General features: G+C 47.1%; 1 protein-coding gene across 1 annotated transcript in view; it reads right to left on the bottom strand.

Moving 5' to 3' along the window:
- The window catches only part of myo1d (myosin 1D), a 98,655-nt gene that overhangs the window by 32,943 nt on the left and 47,709 nt on the right, over positions 1 to 18,003 (bottom strand). Inside the window, exons 15-20 of the mRNA XM_042082503.1 lie at positions 17,690 to 17,856; positions 14,406 to 14,613; positions 2,773 to 2,996; positions 1,295 to 1,433; positions 824 to 928; positions 560 to 673 (exon numbers count right to left, since the gene is read on the bottom strand). Coding sequence (XP_041938437.1) covers positions 560 to 673; positions 824 to 928; positions 1,295 to 1,433; positions 2,773 to 2,996; positions 14,406 to 14,613; positions 17,690 to 17,856 — 957 coding nt within the window. The remainder of the gene's footprint in view (positions 1 to 559; positions 674 to 823; positions 929 to 1,294; positions 1,434 to 2,772; positions 2,997 to 14,405; positions 14,614 to 17,689; positions 17,857 to 18,003) is intronic.

Here is an 18,003-nt window from a genome sequence, read left to right as displayed (position 1 = left end):
GGGAGCCTCCCTCAAGGTCGCCCTTCCAAGTATTACCCCCCGGCTATCGCGCCATAATCCCTCAGACAGTTGTGGAGGTCCTCGGCTTCAGCAATGCTAAAAGCGTGAATGGGCTTGATCACACAGGGGCCGAACTCTGATTAGTTACGTAAACTAGCTTCTAAAGAAAACAGTGACTGGTTTTCTGGCCCTAATAGAAATAGACATAAGGTAGACGAGTTTTAGTGGAGCACCGTGCTTTCAGTAATGTTTTGAGGTTCTCTGTAGAAATTACCTGAAAAACCTTGAATGAATTTTTGAATGAATCCTACCACTTTAAGATGGGAAAATGCAAAATGAACAGGCAATTTCAAAAGCTTTTTTTCACCCCCTCAGTATCAGTCAGTGAAATAGAACACTAACCATGAAGACATGATTACTGACTTTAAGTTCATTAGTAGAAAGGAACATGCTCAACTTATTAAAACTAAATGGTAAAAGGTCTGCAGGCTACAGAGCACTATACAGACAGTGCTGTTACTCTTCCTCCCATTTCCTCCATTCAGAGTGAGCCACTTACGTTATAGAGAGGGATGCTCTTCATAGGTTTGTACTGTTTGACAGGGTCCATCTTGTACAGGTGTCTGTCAGTGATGAGCACAGCTCGGTCCTCTGCCTTGTTGAAGTGGTTGATCTACAAAACACACAATTTAATGTTATTAAAAAAGGTTTCTTCACACAATACTCTATGTGGGTATTACTGAGCCTTTTCTGAGTGCGAGTGCAAGTCTATTCACTAGCTGAGGACAACAAACAAACCTGTGAGATGGCACAAATATCTCACCTTGCGGACATTGGAGGAGAAAAGGACCCTCATGAACTTGTCCTTGCGCTGAAGGTCACTGGACACCAGGGTGAAGGAGGAGGCTGTCTCAGGGCTATCCCGCTTCTAGACACACATGACCAACATGTTGCATTTGCAGTGAGTAAAGACTGTATGACACATCAACAAAATTACCAATTCAGAGGTAAGCAGAAGATTAGCAGACTAATGCAGATAAATTATACATTTAGATATGCAGGTACTTTTATACACACGTGGCCGAATATCTTGTTCTCATGCATGAACTACAGATATCATGTGGCATGTGGAAGCATTGAGCTAGCACGTCTATGCTAACATGGCTAAAGTTCTTGCCCAAATTAGCAAATTGACTTTGACAAGATATTAAATTAGCTTTACTTAGTCTTAAGACTTTATGGATGCACTGAGATGGACCCTTGAGACAGACCACCACCCCAGGCCCATACTCACCAGATAGTTTCCCTCCCAGGCTCTCAGCAGCCCCAGGTCAGCTCGCTGGCCCTTCAGGCACTCCAGCGTGGCCACCTTGGCCCTCACCTGCAGCATCTCCTCTGGGGAGAGGCCTTTGATCAGCGACCAGGCCCACCACCTGGAAGGGCGGCACAGAAACACAAGAGCCTCCTCTTAGACAAACTCTGCAGCAGGTGATTTAAAGCCCCGAGCATCTGTCCGCTTTCTACTCGCTGCTTCTTGACTCAAGGTCGACTCAAGGTGGAACTGCCCTGTATGATTCCCTGCCCAGCATTTTGTTGTGTTGTTTCATACAATGTAGTACTCTGTATGTTTGATGACAATACTTGAGAATTTAAGGGGCACAATGGGTGCCAAACACTGGGTGACTCGGTGCCCATGTTGAAGTTTATTGTATCTGTCTCATCACCAAGGCCTGAAAATTTTCCATTTCAGCTTTCAGTTGTCAACCGTGTTTGTACCCTCCGCTGTGCAGAGCATTGGGAAACTCTCAGCAGTTCAGACGCAGCTTTGAAGAATTCATCAGATAGAGCTTTGATCAGGATATCAATATCTACAGTCAAGATGCACATGGGCAGGTCGCTTAACAGGTGTGCTACAGAGGTTGCTTGGTAGAAAGGTAAAGGCAACTGACAGACAATGAGGTGGATGTGGACGCTAGCGCAAAGCGCTAAGCGCTAATCGCTTATTCCCACACACCAGTGAGAAACATCAAAAGTCATCCAAGGCTTCTCATCCACCGTAACTAATCATTGTTTCCTAAGCTTCGGAAGTGAAACCAGGTGGGATGCCACAAAGCAACCCAGGCAACTGAAAGCCATGCCTCAGAGCAGCTTATGCTAATGTGGCAGGTTAGTTGAGGGCGCTGCCTTGTTGTGGTTCTTTTCAGCACAGAGAGAGAGCTAGGAGTATTATGATAGGACTACATGCAGGAGTGTTAAGCAGGCTGTGCCAGGCCATCTGTTTGAGTTTGAAACCCCAGTGCCCTACTGCTTCAGGGCAAACATTGCCATGGTTGACGATTAGCGCTGGAAGCTAAAATGAAATATTAGCTAATGGGTCTCATGGTTCTGTAGCCCCCTATGAAAATCTTACTTCCAGTCTGTTGTGAGTTGTCAAACTGTGGACGTCTCTTAGTCACATTAGCCAGTGTGCTCAGGATTTTTGTAGGCTTAAAAGAAACCTTGTAGGCTATTATCATTGAGGTATAGGTACTGAGTTAAATATAGGTATTGATAATGTTGGCTACTTTAGGTATGCAGACTCCATATCAAAGGTTAAATAACACCTTTGTAGGGTTTTTATTTATTTATTTATTTTAAATCTGATACTACACCTAATTATGCATTCTGTAAAATACCTCAATTAAATGTTAAACATTCAGGCAGTCTTTTTTAAAAGCATAAGTTTAAATGTGTGGCTGACCCCTCAGTGAAATGATTGCATCTTTGGCATACCTGTTATAGATGTTTCTAATCGCCTCCTCAAACCTGCGCAGCACTTTGGGCGGCGTGGGCCACTTGACATGTTTCCCATTATCCTTCATGCTACGGACGTTCTTGAAGCGGCGGTTCACCTCACGGATGTAGGATTTCACCTTGTAGCGACGGTAGGCCCGAAGGATGATGAGGGCGGCTCGCATCCGCCGGTAACGCATCCGGGCAATGGTGCCACGCCATACCTAGAACAAGGAGAGAAAACGACAAAAAAAAAAAAAAAAAACAGGGAGACAGAGAATTATTAGGTTAGCCATTTCGCCAAGCAATGACCTACGGCTATTCTCCACGCTTTCAAGGAATAAAACACCACGACAGAAGGAAGAAGTAATCAGTGTCTTCGCTCTAAACAGGAGGAAAGGTCCCAATCCCTAGCAACCACACTCCCGTTGACAGGATATTGCCCTATCTTGGGCGTAAATAATAGATGATAAGGCATCTCTGGGGAGTCATCACTGCTGTTAAGTTGCCAGTAAAAGCAAGGCCATATGCTCTCTTTACTTCTCATTGACTTGAACATGAGCAGGATACAAACAGGCGAGGAAACTGTAAACAATACAGAGTGACTCCATGTTCTACTGGGAAACATACTGAGGACCTGCATTTCAAACTCAGCTCTCTCAATGATATGATTATGTTATCATGGAAAGGAGCTCAGAAATGGTCTGAAATTGATAGGGGAGACTGCCATCAAGGGAACAGGCCCAAATTGATGGCTACATTTACAGTAAGTACACCCTTAAGTATCTGCAGGTGGAAAACAATGAAGAACAATGAACGTTACCAATAAATAAGAGGGTTATGAAAACTTTAAAAGCTATTCAATGCTCCAGTCACATCCTTTAAGAGAAACGGATCTCTTGACCTCTAACTGTGACCTTAAGCATTTGATGAGAGTCCATGCTGGACATTCATTAGTCTGATAAAAGAACATGGGCAGAAGCTAACGGTCAGCAGCAGACTGTCTCTGTATGCTAAGCTACCAGGTCTTTCATTATCCTGATGCTAAGCGCTAGTGATGCAAACAAGGTCGCTAGCCTCAGGTCTGCAACTGTAGGTCCCTTGTGGACGTTGTGGTCCTTTCTAACCTGTGCCGGTCCTAAGTAATGACCTCACACAACCAGATGCACTCTCATGGGTCTCACCACTGCAACTGCAGGGCTTATTGCGCAACACCTCTGATTAAATTATGCATTAGGATAGGAAGGACCAGAGGGACACAGATTCGTCACACTCAGCAAAGCTGTCCACCACACTCCAGCCTGATGAGGGCAAGAGATGTCCAGACTTATTTCAGGGAGGTAGTTGGGGGGGGGGGGGGGGGGGGGGGGACATGCATACATTACAATCCATCTTCCTCTGCAATCCTCTCCTAATCAATACATTCACATATGACTATGGATGTCTTTCTGGATGGTGGGTGGTTAAGTTGAAGAATGTCTAGTGGTGCTCAGTTGGGACATCATCAGAAAAAAACAAAAGAGGCAAGTTATGGGAGGGGGTGGGGTGGATGGGCCTGTGGAACAAAAACAAAACGAGCTCAGAATCCCACAGCACTCCGCCTCAGCATTTGTAGAAACAAAGAGAGGACCCCTGAAGCAGTGAGCCACATCTGCTGTGGTGCTGCCGCACTGGAGAACTTCACACTCGTCTCTGTGACCTTCTCCCTCCTGCGATGCCACTCGCCATATGTTCCGCTCATCCCTCTCTCCTCGACTCCTCAGTTGAGGCGTGCCCTGCTCATCAACCCACTGGCAGGCCTCCGCTTCGCGCGTCTGCAACCTCCTCACACGGCGTCGCATTCTAATTCTAACGAACACCCTCCCCATCACAATATTTCCCACCACCGACAGTGACACTGCTGTTATGGTGTCAAGTGACATTCACATGACTGCAGCAGCATACACATGTGTTTGCTGACAACACAGATAAAGCTGATGATTAAGGCCTTCGGATGAAGCTGAGAAAAAACAACAACATTTCATTACATTAGCATGACTGCTCAACGCGTGTTGACAACATCCTTCCGCAGATGGGGTCAGGGATGTAAGACTAACGAAGAAACAGCATCTCTCATTTGCATGTGTTTTGGATTAGCAAGTTCTTTTAGTGTTTTGAACGCGTAGCGGCGTGACAATAGCAGCGTGGATGGCAGCTTAGGACAGCGAGAGAGAGGCCCCCGTGACTGCTCTGCGTGGTGCTTTTAAGCTGTGAAGATGCCGTGACAGGTGTACGTGTTGTGAATACAGCAGCAGGTAGAGGCTCGTAGGAACCGCTGTAACAAAGGGCCCCAGACATACGGCTGGGGTTCCACACGAGAGGAGAGGCATGTGGGCGTGCTGATGAGGGCGGGGGTGGGGGGGGTGTTGCGGTGGACAGGGGGGGGGGGGGGGGGGGGGGGGGGGGGTGTAGGAGTGGCCCAACAGCACCCAAGGGATGCTGGGTAAATCAGCCCAATAACATTCCTCCATCCCCACCCCACCCCACCTATCAACAGCACCAGCAGACATCCAATAACCCTGTCTGATCAGCATTTTAAAGACTCTTGCCACATTGGATCCCTCCCCCTCTCTCTTCCCCCCCTCTCTTCCCCCCCTCTCTCTTCCCCCCCTCTCTCCCCGCCTTCCTGCTCCAAATTTACGACCTCATCAAAGGCTAATTGGGAACCGCTCGTCCAGACAAAGTGTGACAGATTGCTGCCGCCCCGATTGGTCATTTCAACAGCATTTCGGAGGTAGAAAAAAAGAAAGGAACCGGCAATGGAGTTTTTGTTCATAAAAGACGAGCAAAACACTTGACATCTGCAATGGCTGCCGGAGAAAAACACAAACTGGGAATAATGGATATGGATGGATAAATTGTTCAAGCGAGCACTGCCCGAAATGAAGGGAAGCTCTGAGATAAACATCAAACGCTTTTTTTTTTAGATAAAAACAGGGCCATTCTGGGGTCAAGAAAATGGAAGTAATTAAGAAAGGCGTGCCTGAAAGGCGATGCTTTGTTAAATGTTCCGAAACAGAGGTGGAAACCTAAAAATCACGCCAGGGGAGGGAGGGGGGGGGGGGAAACCTTTCTCCTGTGTTACCATTTTTCATCAGGTGTCAGTGGGCCATCAGGTATGGATGGGGAGCGGAGGGGCAGGAGTGAGCGAGGGAGGCCGGCGTTCATTAATCACAGGCGGACAGACGGCCGGTGGTGGCAGCTCCCCAGGCGCCTCGGAGCCGGAGCCCACGCCTAAACACGCAATTCCTCCATGTCCACAACCCTCATGGGGAGAGTGTGGGGGGGGGGGGGGGAGGGGTGGGGTGTTGCGTCTGAGGCCTGACACACTCAATACAGACGTATGATGAGTTCAAACACTGTGTGTGTGTGTGTGTGTGTGTGTGTGTGTGTGTGTGTGTGTGTGTGTGTGTGTGTGTGTTGTGTATTTGTGTGTGTGGATGTGAGTGATGTGAGGGATGTAATTGTGGTATGACACAGCTAAGTTGCAAACCACAAGCAATCACTGGGGAGACAGAAAGAAATAGAAAAAGCAAAAAACTGAAAAAGACAAATAAGAGAGAGAAAAAAAAGCCCAGAAAGACAGACAGAGGGAGATCGAAAGGAAAAATAAAAACAAGGGTAAGTGAGGCAAAACGACAGAGAAGAGAGATTTTCATAAATCAATGCGCTGTGGAGTGGCTGCTCAGCTCCATCTCCTCTCTGACCTCTAGCCGGCTGGCAGGCTTCATCAGGGGCGCTTGGTGCGCTGCCATCCGGTGGCAATTAGAGGAAGTAACAGCCGGACCCCTGACGCAGCTGTCAATCCCCTCAACCCCCACCCCCACACACACGGCCAGCAACACATAATTAAAACCACTATCAGATTAAACGCATACCTGCTACTTAGTGATTGAATTCCAGCACACAGCACCACTGCTTTTCACTGACTACCCTTTTGTGCCATGCAATTTCCTGATTTCTGTTTCTATGTCTTAACCCCCACCCCCACCCACCTACTCACTCGCTCTCTCTGAAAGAAAATACACAAACGCAGTGTGTGTGTGTGTGTCTGTGTGTGTGTGTGTGTGTGTGTGTGTGTGTGTATGTGTGTGTGTGTATGTGTGTGTGTGTGTGTGTGTGTGTGTGTGTGTGTGCGTGCTTGTCTGTGCGTGTCTGTGTGTTTGTGTGTGTGTGTGTGTGTGTGTGTTTGATAAAGCACACATGTATTTATTTTATATCTTAACTCTGTAGCCCTATGTATACACTGTATTTATTTATTCAAGTGTGATAAGAGGGCAGTACAGTTCGATGTTTTATAAAGCACACATGTATTTATTTTATACCTTAACTCTGTAGCCCTATGTATACACTGTATTTATTTATTCAAGTGTGATAAGAGGGCAGTACAGTTCGATGTTTTATAAACAGGGAAAAGACAAAAATCCAAAAATCCTACTATTATGCCAGTGAACAGCACAGAGGGTCAAATCAGAAGGCAAAAAGAATACAAATATCTTGGCCGGAAGCCAGGAAAACCTTGGTTGCCATGGTGAGAACATCCACGGCAAGGATAATACCAAATGCCTCCTGAGGACAACAGTGCCAGAGGTGCTCTTGTGTACATACATACTGCATCCTTCATTTCTGCAGTCACAAAGCCAGTCCATCCCATCATTTACACAGATAGAGAAAAAAACAACCCCGCGGTCTAATCACCTCATGTGGTACTCCCACAGAGTGGAAGTGGATCATTTATCCTGGAGAGGATGTGGAGCCTCTCCTCCTGCACTATAATCAGGGCTGATGGGTGGTGGAGGGTAGCCAAGGCCTGACCGTCGTGACAGACACACGTCACATGACCCAGAGCCTGAAAGGTCACATCAACCTTCAATCTTGGGTCAAACGCACAAGCAAATTCCAAGGTGACTTTATTCAATTATGACAGACAGTAGAAGAGGACAACTACACTATTATTCACCTATAATGGCAGAGCAACAGAGGACACAAACTGTGTCTGGGGGGAGGTGGCAGCAATACTGTATCAGCACAATCAAGATTTATGCTAAGTGCTACGCTAAAAACAAAAGCCAGTGAAATATGACGGTGGCGATATGCATACAATAAAACACTAGCTGCCAAATGGGATGGAAGTGGACGTGCGATGCATTTGTTTACATTTCGGTATTATGCTAGTTGATGAGATTAATGCAAAGCGACGTCTCCACATTATAGGATTCCAGTCGGTAGAGGCAGGTAGAGACAGGCTAGAACGAATCGATTAAGAGAGTACAGCGCGGCATAAGCACACAGCCAATGAAGAAATATGCAAAGCTATAAAGGGTATTACACCAAACCACATAACCCACAGACAAAAACCCCCTCCTCAACATCACTGACGAGACTGAGAGACAGGCACAGCGATGGGCACAGTTCCTCTTGAACCCTGTTAAATATTAATTCTGAAGAAGATGAGAGGGACAATTATGAATTATTCAACAGCCCCTCGCTTTGTCTGATTCTAATCCTTCAGATTGATACAGTTCCCTAATGAACAGGGCGTCTCTGCTCCTCCCGGGCGGGCGGTGTGGGAGAATGTAAACAGTGCTACAGAGGGACATTTATGGGTCTTTGGGCTGCTGAGGGGGAGAGGGTGTCTATTTTAACACCAGACCTGCCGGGTGGATGGCATTTTGGTACTGTTGTGGAACCCTCTAGTGGCCTGGTGGATTCTTGAAAAACCATCTGGGGTTGTTTTGTTGGACAAATGGAGATTGGAGAGGGCATTGTTCAGATCTTCACGGTGGAAAATATTTCTATCTCAGGAGGAGAGAGAATTTGGCCATGTTGTAAGGGGGGGGGTGGGGCGGGGGTTTCTCAGATCTGAGGTACACAGCGCACACACACACACACACACACACACACACACACACACACACACACACACAGGCAGGCAAATGGCCGACAGCAGGGCAGATGAGCCCCGGTATTATGGCGTGCCCGTGGGAGTGGTGCTGAAGCGGAACGGCTTAGGGCCCTGAGCAGAGGAGAGGAGAGACGAGACGAGAGGGAGAGGAGGAGGAGGAGGAGGAGGAGGGAGGGAAGCTGGAATGACAGCGTGTAATGGGGAGTCGCGGAGAAGAGCGGGGAGAAGGGCTGTGAAGAAGCTGGCGCAATTAAAGGCGTGTGACGGAGCGTTGAGACTAGGCATCTCGTCTCTCTCTCTCACTGTCCTCTCTCACTACCCTCCTCCACATCTCTGTCTCTCTCTCTCTCTCTTTCCATCCCTCTCTGTCTTTCCATCCCTCTCTCTTGCTACCCTCCTCCACATCTCTGTCTTTCTCTCTGGCTCTCTTTCCATCCCTCTCTCTCCCTACCCTCCTCCACATCTCTCTCTCTCTCTCTCTCTCTCTCTCTCTCTTTCCATCCCTCTCTCTCCCTACCCTCCTCCACATCTCTCTCTCTCTCTCTCTCTCTCTCTTTCCATCCCCTCTCTCTCTTTCCATTCCTCTCTCTCCCTACCCTCCTCCACATCTTTGTCTCTCTCTCTCTCTCTCTCTTTCCATCCCTCTCTCTCGCTACCCTCTTCCACATCTCACTCTCTCTGCCCCCTGCATCCCATTTAAACACATCCTGAGTGGCTAGCAGGAAGAGGCTACGATTATGACCACAGACGATGATGAGAGACACAGAGATGGAAAAGGAAGGGAGGGATAGAGGGAGAGAGAAAGAAAGAAGGAAAGGGAAAAAAGAAAGAGAGAGAGATAGAGAGAGAGAGAGAGAGAGATGTGTGTGTGATATGGAAAGGGAGAGACAGACAGTGAGGGAGCGAGAGTGAGCCCTACATTGGCACACAAATCAGCGAGTGAAATCAGAAAGTGTGAGATTGAGTGTCTGTGCCATCCCCCTGTTCTCTCCCTCCTCCTCTTCCTCCTCAGACTGATAAAGAAGGAAAAACTGAGGGGGAGCAAGAGAGGAGAAAGAGAGAAGGCAAGAGAGAGAGAGAGAGAGAGAGAGAGAGAGAGCGCTTGCTGGGGGTTGGGAGGCGCACCTCGGGGACTGGCATCAACACCTTTGGCAAAACTGGCACCGTTGGCACCCGCCACCCAGGTCTGTCACATGCTGATAAGGGGATTTTGTGGCACAAAGAGCGATCTCGCGTCTGCGACGGAGCAAAACATAGAGACAGAGAGAGAGGGAGAGATAGAGAGAGAGAGAAGAGAGAGAGAGAGAGAGAGAGAGGACGCAGGAAAGCAAAGCTAGAGAACGACGAGGAAAGAAGACGATGACTGCGGAGAATATAAATCTATCCACACACAGGGTGGAGAGGCAAAGGGTAAATGGCACCCCTGGCACATTGATGTACCCCAGTGCACAGGCTGTCTACATGTCCATGCTGTGTATAATGAGGCCAGTCCTCACTCCTGACTGACTGATGTATTTATACTGTCTGGGGGTCAGGAGAGGTTGCTCCAGCCTGGCTGGGTGTTGCTATTAAATGTTGAGTATCTGCCTGCAGGGAGGCACAGAGATGGAGGAGGGGTTGGGGGGGGGGGGGGGTGGATTTCAGGAGGTTACCAGTGAGATTAATAAAGTGACAACACCAGTGTCGCCTTAATACCCCAACAACCCCCCCCTCCGCCAAAAACCGCCATCGTGTTTGCCCGAGGGGAGTCTCTAAATGGGATGAGCCCGTGTCAAGACGACGTCTGCATCCAGGCGGGCGACAAGCGGGGTCTCCGCCACTCAATGCGCAGGTCAACCAAATCTACCCCCGACCGCCCGCCAGAAGTCACCTGGCAGACTTGAACACTTTGACGTCTGCTAGCGTCGACGTGCGCTAGTGCACTGTGAGAATAGCAGAGAAGAGACGGGCAGGGATTTCATTTACTGCAGATAAAACACACTTTAGTAAAAAACACCTCCACTAGATTCTCGTTTACTTGTCCTTGTTCAAACAGCATCGAGATGTGGTGTCCTCCCTAGATGAAACCGTCTGAAATAGGCATCTAAAAGGATCCCCGTCTTTGAAACCGGCATCTGAGGACATCTTGAATGGCCCAGGGGTGTGTGTGTGTGTGTGTGTGTGTGTGCTGTACACTGCTCAGTATGGGAGAATAGGGCCTGGCAGCCAACACAGGTTTGATCTGTTAGACTGTCAGTCGGAGCAGACAAGGCCTCTGATATGGCAGCGGGACTGAGGAAAGGGAGGGAGAGGGAGAGGGAGAGAGATAGAGAGAGAGACAGAGTCAAGGGGAAAGAGAGAGAAGGGTGAAGAGAATGGAGAGAGGAACAGAGAGAGAGCGAAAGAGAGAGAGAGGTCTGAGACGCTGGTGAAAGAGAGAGAGAGAGAGAGAGGTCTGAGACGCTGGTGAGAGAGAGAGAGAGAGAGAGAGAGGTCTGAGACGCTGGTGAGAGAGAGAGAGAGAGAGAGAGAGAGAGGAACAGAGAGAGAGAGAGAGAGAGAGAGGAACAGAGAGAGAGAGAGAGAGAGAGAGAGAGAGAGAGGAACAGAGAGAGAGAGAGAGAGAGAGGTGTGAGATGCTGGTGAGAGAGAGAGAGAGAGAGAGAGAGAAGAACAGAGAGAGAGAGAGAGAGAGAGAGAGAGAGAGGAACAGAGAGAGAGAGAGAGGTGTGAGATGCTGGTGGTGAGTGCAGTTGTTGGACGGGGAAATGACAGCAGCAGATTGCAGTGCTGGCCCGCTCACTCACTCAGGCTGTGTTTACCTCAGCTGCAGGAGACACCGCTGGAGCTTCTGTCACTTTGCACAATGTGTGTGTGTGTGTGTGTGTGTGTGTGTGTGTGTGTGTGTGTGTGTGTGTGTGTGTGTGTGCATGTGAGTGTGTGCATGTGCATGTGTATGTGTGTGTGTGTGTGTGTGTGTGTGTGTGTGTGTGTGTGTGTGTGTGTGTGTGTGTGTGCATGTGAGTGTGTGCATGTGCATGTGTATGTGTGTGTGTGTGTGTGTGTGTGTGTGTGTGTGTGTGTGTGTGCATGTGAGTGTGTGCATGTGCATGTGTATGTGTGTGTGTGTGTGTGTGTGTGTGTGTGTGCATGTGAGTGTGTGCATGTGCATGTGTATGTGTGTGTGTGTGTGTGTGTGTGTACTGTATGTGCGTGCTTGTGTGAGCATGTGTGTGTGTGTGTGTGTGTGTGTGCGTGTGTGTGTGTGTGTGTGTGTGTGTGTGTGTGTGTGTGCGTATGCATGTGTGTGTACAGTATATTCTTGCCATGGTAAATGAGAGTTTGGGGATCAAATTAAATATCATGAAAGCTCCATGAGCTCCAGCAGCACAATGACACCGGCAGCTCTGGCAGAGTATAACTGAAGGGCTGGGTACTCCACTGAGGGACATTCTCACTGATAGCCTGCTATATAAAACCCTTTTAATCTTGCTACAATAAAAGTCACACAAAATAATGAGAAAATCTCCCACCTTCCGCTGGTGCAGACAAGGGCAAAAATGAAATCCGTGACTGAGCTACTCTGGGTGTGTGTTCCTGGCCTGGTAACGATTTATTAGTGTATGTGTGTGTGTGTGTGTGTGTGTGTGTGTGTGTGTGTGTGGTGGCGGTTTCCCCAGTGCTGGTCCTGTTGGCTCCTCTGGCAGGTCAGGGTCGGTGTGTGAGACCAGAGGAGGCTGTGTGTGCTTGGGGAGGACACAGAGGTGTCGCCGCCTCACTGAACCCTGCAGTGCAGATATAGAACACTGCTCCCGTTACAATGCCAAGTGTGTGTGTGTGTGTGTGTGTGTGTGTGTGTGTGTGTGTGTGTGTGTGTGTGTGTGTGTGTGTAGTGTGAGAGAGAGAGAGAGAGAGGGAGAGAGAGAGTGTGTGTATGTGTGTGTGTGTTTATGTAGGTCAGAATGAAAGAGAGGCAAGAGAGGTAATACCATAAAGTCTCACTTTTTTAGCACTGGGAATTTATGACATAAATCCAATTTTCAAAACAAATTTCCATCACTTAATTAAGATGAGAGAACAGGATGTGGGCTGAGTCCACCAAACAGGATGAAAAAGTGTGTGTGTGTGTGTGTGAGAGAGAGTGGGAAAAAAGAGAGAGTGTCATTTTCTATTACCATAATATATTGAAACATCACCACGCTTAAGTCATTATAAGAATGAATATTCAGCCACTGTCTCCTGACGAGCCTTTGAACATACAGCCCCACATACTGCAAACTCTACTGTAAAGTTTACCACAAACTGGGCCAAGCAGAGACCAGAAAAGGAGAACGCGGGGGGGGGGGGGGGTATTCTCCCTCTAAGAACCCTTCACACCTGAGCTGAAAAGACCAGGCTGACAGAACGAATGTGATTTCAGGCACGGACGGATCCCAGACCTCGGCGCATATGAATCAGAATGTGACTCAGCGAGCGGAGCGGCGTGATAGCGCCTCCTTAATTAGCACAACAAAAACAACAACAGCCCTCCTGACTAATGTCACCTTGTCCTGCTGATTGATTTTCAGAAAGTAATTGCTATTTTCCCTCAGTTACTGCTTCAGAACCTCAATCCAAAATATCTATTAGAGGCAGGCACTACACGGTCTTGTGTTATGCAATGCATGACATTGTTTTACCATCAAAAGACTTGTTTTAAAACTATAAACGAGCAAGAAACTTTTCGTTTGTAAGAAGCCATACTTGACAAATAGTCATGACTCCAAGTCCTTGGTAAATGGCCATGGCTCAGCTATTATGTTATTTAAAAGCTACTCAAAAATGGCTTGTCACATCAAGCACTCAAACATTCGAAAGTGCGTGTCTCTCTGTATACCCTACCATCATGGCCACAACAAGGTGGCATCTGAAATGTTCTAACTCAAAATGTTCTTTCTTGCAAAACGTTGCTTCATCTGAACAAAATGTATAGCCTACTGTCCAAAATAACCCATCACACAGTAGACTGTTGTGAAACCATTTACTGTTCCGCCATTTTTGCTTTTATTCGAAAAAGAAAATGTGACTGAGTGGGTACAGAGTGAATGAAATAAGCCTGAGGTGAGAAGGAGCAGGCTGTTTTCTTGCAAAGCCCTTTCAGTGCAGCATCAAGCTGAATAGGGCGAATTTGAAAGTTGATGAGCACATCGACAAGGTCTCTCAACTAGACAGTCTGGAATGACAGTCCAGATTTAGGAGTGACATGATGACTACAAGCATTTAGGGAGCCTTGTATTGACAGGTGGTGCAAAGGGGTGGTGTAGGCTACTGAACAACACACTACTTCATTATATGAATATTGGTTGTATGGGTGGGGAATTGGATGCTAAACTTGGGTGGAGTATTGGATGCTCATGTGGGGCTAAAACACTGTATCAGATGCCGATGTAAGGCACTGGAAACTTGATTAGAGAAATGCTTTTTTCATGGTTGAGTTGTTGGATGCTAAACTGCTGTATTGGATGGTCATGTAAGACACTTCAATGAAACTTCATTAGATCAATGCATGGATGTTAATGCAGAGATGCTAGACCGTTGTATCAGATGTTCATTTGAGGTAACTAGTGACTTGATTGGGGGGGGGGGGTGGTGGTGGTGTGTGTGTGTGTGTGTGTAAGGGGGGGGGGGTCTCATGGATAAGTGTTATGGGGAGGCTGCTGCAGGGACTGACCTTCTGCAGGAAAAGCACGATCCTCTGGACCATGTCGGCGCGTTGTTCCTCCAGGCTGAAGATGGTGCGTGGCGTGCGGATGAACACCTTGGTCTTGCCGTAGGCCACGTCATGCTCAAAGCCACAGCCCTGAATCAGGCGCTTCACAGCCTCCTTGTCTGATGGGAGGTCATGGTTGGGCCATGTGAACTCTGAGATCATCTTGTACCTGAGAGGGAGAGATGGACATATTAAACTGGTGTTTAAAAGAGAGATGGACATTTCAAACTGGTTTTTAAAAGAGAAGATGGACATTTCAAACTGGTGTTTAAAAGATGGATGGACATATCAAACTGGTGTTTTGAAAAATACCTCACCAAAATGAATGATTATGTTAATGTTAGCATATGCCAGGCAGCTGTGAATAATATGGCCCATTTTTCAGTAGGCATGTCTTTACATTCCCATCATAATACCCTTGAACGGACCAAATGGCTGATTGTCATAATTGAAACAGTGGTACAAACTTTTCTGAATAATTGACCACACATCCAAAAACATTTGTCTCTCTCTGTGATGTGCTGTGTAGTTGGATTATAAAATATTCATTGACACTGGCCTCTGTGGTCAAACGTCCATGCCCTATCTGCATAGCTTGGAGAGAGTGCTGAAAGGCGCGTTGTGCAATCCAAATGGCACAACATGTTATCAAACCATTTTCACCACTGGCAGAATACACACACTAAACATGTGTATGACGTCAAACAAGTGCTTCTCATCCCAAAAATAACTGTCTTATGCACATGCTCCTGATTACACAGATATGAAAAAATGAAGCTGGAATCAACCAATAACATTCAACCAAAACAAACAAACACTGTTACGCCAGGAAATTGAAAAAAGACAAATCCTTGCTGAAATATATGATGAAATTCTAATTGGCTGGAGAAAGAGGAAGCTTTAGGCTAAAAGAGGCTTTAGGAGGCTGGTCAGAATCGAGTAATCCGAATGTTGCTTCCTGTCTGTTTGGCAGTCAAAATAATTATGATGTAACACCAAGACTGAAGCGTCATTGCGGCAAAAGTGCATGGAAGAAAAATACATTATGAAATTCATAATGTGCTTAGCTGACCTAACGTCACCAAAACAAAGGGAATCTTGACAGATGTTGACAGGGTAAAAAAATCAACATGTGTGTGTGTGTGTGTGTGTGTGTGTGTGCGATGCAGTTTTTGTGCGTGTTTAAGACTATCTTGTTTTTGTAGCATAAATTGCAAAGAAGCAAGCACAAGATTATGTTCCATGGGACAGACACACGCAAGAGGGGTGGGGGGCAAGCTTAGCTAATAATCCCTGTCACTGTCCATCCCACTGTGTTGGGTCTAATTCACTATGAATACGCACAATTCACAAGGCCGCCCTGAAGGACCTGACCAGGCAGTCTTCATGGCCCTTCAACAGTCACTCAGCAAAGCCGCTGAGATTACAGTCAAAAGCAGAAACAGAGAGAGAGAGCGAGAGAGAGAGAGAGAGAGAGAGAGAGAGAGAGAGAGAGAGATGTGCATGTGTGTCTGTCAGTCTGACTGAGAGACAGGGAGCAGGGAAGTAAACCAGAAGAGGCCATTTTCCTGGCGGTGGAAACAGTGTCATGATGACCAAAGGCCAAATTCATAGCTCATGAGTAAAGAGTGGACGCACAAGACCTGGGCATATACAGTCACCTTTGTATGGGCCTCTGTGAATTAGATAATAACATTGTGACCCTGAATTGAATTGGGGACATTCAATACCTTTCATGGGGCTTCATGTGAGGATAACGTAATTCCGCTCTCTATGAGGCTTGCCGGCCGTTCACTGCCCACGAGTGAGTGCGTCATGAAGCTACTGTCTCACCCTGCCTGCCACGTGCTGACCGAATGGTTTGAAGTGATACCTCTGCTCTCATTCTTTGGTGCTCTCTAAGCTTCTCTGTCCTGTGTTTACCCCCATTTAGACTGGTGCATGATAGACCTTGAGTCATCTGCACTCATGGAAGCCAGGCTAGAGCGTCTCTCTCAAAGCAATTCAATGCAATTCAATTCAATTCAATACAAAAGAGCATCGCTTGCATGACAAAAGCTCCAAAGAATTTCTAATTAAACAGGTATTTGGTGTCTGTAAGAAATAACAAACAGGACAGAACATGACATGAAGTGCAATGGCAGAATGTGTGTGTGTGTTTTTCTCTCTCTCCCTCTCTCTCTTCTTCTTTCTCTTCCTCTCCCCCTCTCCCTATTTCTCTCTCCCTCTTTCTCTCTCTCTCTCTCCCTTGCCTCACTCTTTTCTCTTCTCCCTCTCTCTACAGATATGACTTTCAGTGAATCAGCTGGGATGAATGGAGGACTGCCAGCTAAGTGCCAATTCATTTTCATATTCCTAATTAATGCTATAAATAGGTGTTCTTTGGCGGACGCAACCTGGGCAGCGGAGCTCTTGTCATTGAAGGAACATGAAAGGACGACAAGCATAATAACAGAGGATTACGAAAGGAGATGGCTCACTTCTCTCTTGACTCTCAATGAAGACCGCGCTGGACAACCTTTACTGTAATCTACACAGAATGTCTGACATTCTGTACAAGCAAAACACAATGGACATGGCAGCATGGCTGGCCTCGTGAACATAGCTGTTACCTAATGGCAGTAAAAAAGGGGTTAGTGTGACCTAACTGTTAAATGTGTAAGGGTGCTACATTGCATGTACCCTCACAGCACTTTGAAAAGAGGGAAAAGTGACTGCAGCTCAAAGACCCCACACAGACTCAGAGAAGCATTACTCCATAACAGATATGTTCAATACTTTTTGAAGGTGAAGGGCCGTTCACACCAGAAGCGATAACTATAACGATGATGGTAAAAACAACATAAATGACAAGGTCCACACTACACACTGTAACAATAACGGCATTAAGAACAATAACATTGGAGATCACTTTCAGATCAATTTCAATAATGATAAAAAACTGAGAGAAGATCAGAATCCATCAAATTACAGACATCACATTTATCAACATAAGGAGAGACTTTCCTTATCGTTGGTCAGTGTGGATGCTCATATTGTTATAGCTACGTTATAGTTGTCTTTATAATTATTGTTCTTAGTGTGAATAGCCCCTTAGAATCAATTAAATCGTTATTTACACGGTCCCACTTCTCTATAGTACGAAACATGACAACAAACTAAATATTGTCAAAATGTTTGACATTGGAGTGAATGGAGTGCAAACGAGGACAGCTAAAGACAAAGGCCCGTCCCGCGGCACCCACCTTTGGAGGAAGCGGGCGTAAATCTGGCGGGTGGCGTAGCCGGCGCGCCGCACGCGCACATTCTCCAGCAGGCCCAGGTACTCCACCTGATGCCGACATCGCTCGTCCTCGAACAGCAGCGGCGACTTCACGTCATTGGGCTTAATGCAGCGCACGTAGTAGGGTTCCTGGGACACGGGAGAGGGGGGAGAGGGGGAGGTCAGCCAGGCCAAGTATGTGTGTGCATGTGTGTGTGCGTGTGTGTGTGTGTGTGCGCGCGCGCGTGTTTGTGCGTGTGTGTGTGTGTGCGTGTGTGTGTGTGTGTGTGTATGTGT

This window comes from Alosa sapidissima, chromosome 24 (genome assembly GCF_018492685.1).
Source record: "Alosa sapidissima isolate fAloSap1 chromosome 24, fAloSap1.pri, whole genome shotgun sequence".
Taxonomy (NCBI): domain Eukaryota; kingdom Metazoa; phylum Chordata; class Actinopteri; order Clupeiformes; family Clupeidae; genus Alosa; species Alosa sapidissima.
This window is presented reverse-complemented; position numbering and strand designations above follow the sequence as displayed.